We start from the raw sequence: 2388 nt of genomic DNA, 5'->3' as shown, positions 1-2388 counted from the left end.
CTCCAGGCAAGAACACTGGAGTGGGTTGCCATTTCCTTCTCCAGTGCATGAAAGTGAAAAGTGAAAGAAGTCTCTCAGTTGTATCTGACTCTTCGCGACCCCATGGACTGCAGCTTTGGCCCCTACCAAACTAAATGCCCACAGTCACTGTGACACCAGAATTGACCTTCACATTTTCCTGAAAACTCCCTGGGGGTGGAGGATGATCTTACTTCTATTGAGAAACATTGTACTTCTTTTTTTCCTTAGACTCTATCCTGAGTATTTGTGATGGGGGAATTCTCAGCTGCTTGATCATGTCATTTTCCTGCCAGAAAATCAACAGTGGCTGTTGTCTTCCAAATGAAATAAAAAAATTATTTAAGATCACTCTTCCTGTTTAATCCCTACTCCTAGTCATCTTATTTCCTGCTGTTGCCTGGGGGTTTATTCCACCCTAGTGGAAACAGCTCATCCTCTCCATCGTATTGCCTGGGATGGTTCCCCCATATGAGTCAAGCCAGTGTTTCTCATTGTTCCTCTGGCTATTCCAGCCTCTTTTGACCTCAACCTCTTTCCTTACTTCAGTTTAGATACCCTACGTATAGGCATACATATTCATGTTATTTTTATGTAAACTTCTGTTCAGTCTCTGTAGCACACATAATTAAAGTTCAGAATACCATCTTTGGCATCAGACTGCTGGATATATGTCCTGGCATTGCCAGTTACCAACTGTGTGAGCTTAAGCAAGTTAATTAACCTCTTTTGGGCTCAGTAAAATGTGAGTGATAGTGGTATCTGCCTCACGGGATTTTTGTGAGGATTAAATAACATACTGCATATGAAACATTTAGAATAGTTCCTGGCGTCTCATTAAACATTCAGGAAAAATAGGTGTTAGGAATGCCCTGGAGGTCCAGTGGTTAGGACTCCATGCTCTCACTGCTGAGGGCCTGGGTTTGATTCTTGGTGCAGGAACTAAAATCCCACAAGGTGGGTGGTGCAGCTAAGAAAAAAGATACTAATGTTATTAATATTGATAATACATCTTACTGATAACTTTGTATTTTGCTAACAAGTTTTGGGGTTTTTTTGTTTGTTTTTAAATCTCCCACAGGTTTTGGCTGATGGTTTGAGGACTGGTGTAACTGAATGGCCTGAGCCTCTGGAAGCAAAATCTGCTGTTCAACTTGTGCAGGAATTTCTGAATGGTGTTTGTTTTCGTGACTCACACTTGGCTTTTGTTTGTTTTTTCTTAATTGGGAATTTATGCTTGCTATATTTAAATGTAAATTTTTTTTTAGGCTTAGTATTTTTTTTTTTGTTAGCTATACCTAAAGCTGTAGGTCTGTCATGGTGAGAGGGGCAGCTTTCATTCTGAATTGCTAATGATAAAAATCTCAGTGATTTTAAGAATTAATAATAATGTATTTAATTTACATTTTATATACTGCAGTCATATTTGAGATTGTGGAAGAAGAGGGACGAAACAGTGACCTTAGAGCGCCTACCATGTGCTTGACATGTGTGCCAGGGGCTTTCACTGTATCTCAGTCCATCCTTACACCCCTGCCTAGTGGGCATCTAGTCAACCTCCATTGGAGAGTTAAATAATTGCTAAAATACCTGGTCATCATTCTACTCTCCTCATTTGCCATTTGAAAACAGGATTAGAGTGGAAATAATTGGGAAAGAAGGAGAATAAAATCCAGAGTTTAATAAGCTTTTGCCACTTTCTAGAGTTAAGTAAGCTGAATGAATTTGGTGATTCTACAAAAAAAGACACCGAGGTAAGTGATTGTTATCGGAAAAGTACACTGAAAGAGCTTGTAAAATTGGGTTGTACTGTTGTCTTTCACATCATACGATTGCAAATGGGTCTGCTACAGCCAAGGTGGCATTTTGAGGGTAGTTTTTTGTTGGTCTTTGATGTCAGCACTAGTGATTACTTTCCTTAAAAACTGATGGATATGTTTAAAGAGAACTAGGACATATTTATTATTAATTGTTTAACTGCAGAAAAATGGAAATTACTATGTTAATATACTATGAGGTGATAAGGCAACGCCAAAGAATGCTCAAACTACCGCACAATTGCACTCATCTCACACGCTAGTAAAGTAATGCTCAAAATTCTCCAAGCCAGGCTTCAGCAATACGTGAACTACAAACTTCCAGATGTTCAAGCTGGTTTTAGAAAAGGCAGAGGAAGCAGAGATCAAATGGCCAAATCCGCTGGATCATGGAAAAAGCAAGAGAGTTCCAGAAAAACATCTACTTCTGCTTTATTGACTATGCCAAAGCCTTTGACTGTGTGGATCACAATAAACTGTGGAAAATTCTGAAAGAGATGGGAATACCAGACCACCTGATCTGCCTCTTGAGAAATCTGTATGCAAGTCAGGA

At 39.3% G+C, this 2388-nt stretch overlaps 1 protein-coding gene across 4 annotated transcripts in view; it reads left to right on the top strand.

Annotated features, from left to right (window-relative positions):
- Positions 1-2388, top strand: part of ZWILCH (zwilch kinetochore protein) — a 41857-nt gene that overhangs the window by 21415 nt on the left and 18054 nt on the right. For all 4 annotated transcript variants that reach the window (XM_010834530.1, XM_010834529.1, XM_010834532.1 and 1 more), the window contains 2 exons: positions 1100-1193; positions 1723-1772. In XM_010834530.1, coding sequence (XP_010832832.1) covers positions 1100-1193; positions 1723-1772 — 144 coding nt within the window. The remainder of the gene's footprint in view (positions 1-1099; positions 1194-1722; positions 1773-2388) is intronic.

Source organism: Bison bison, unplaced genomic scaffold, assembly GCF_000754665.1.
Source record: "Bison bison bison isolate TAMUID 2011002044 unplaced genomic scaffold, Bison_UMD1.0 scf7180017864034, whole genome shotgun sequence".
Classification (NCBI taxonomy): domain Eukaryota; kingdom Metazoa; phylum Chordata; class Mammalia; order Artiodactyla; family Bovidae; genus Bison; species Bison bison.
Note: the sequence above shows the minus strand (reverse complement) of the source record. Positions and strands in the feature narration are given on the sequence as shown.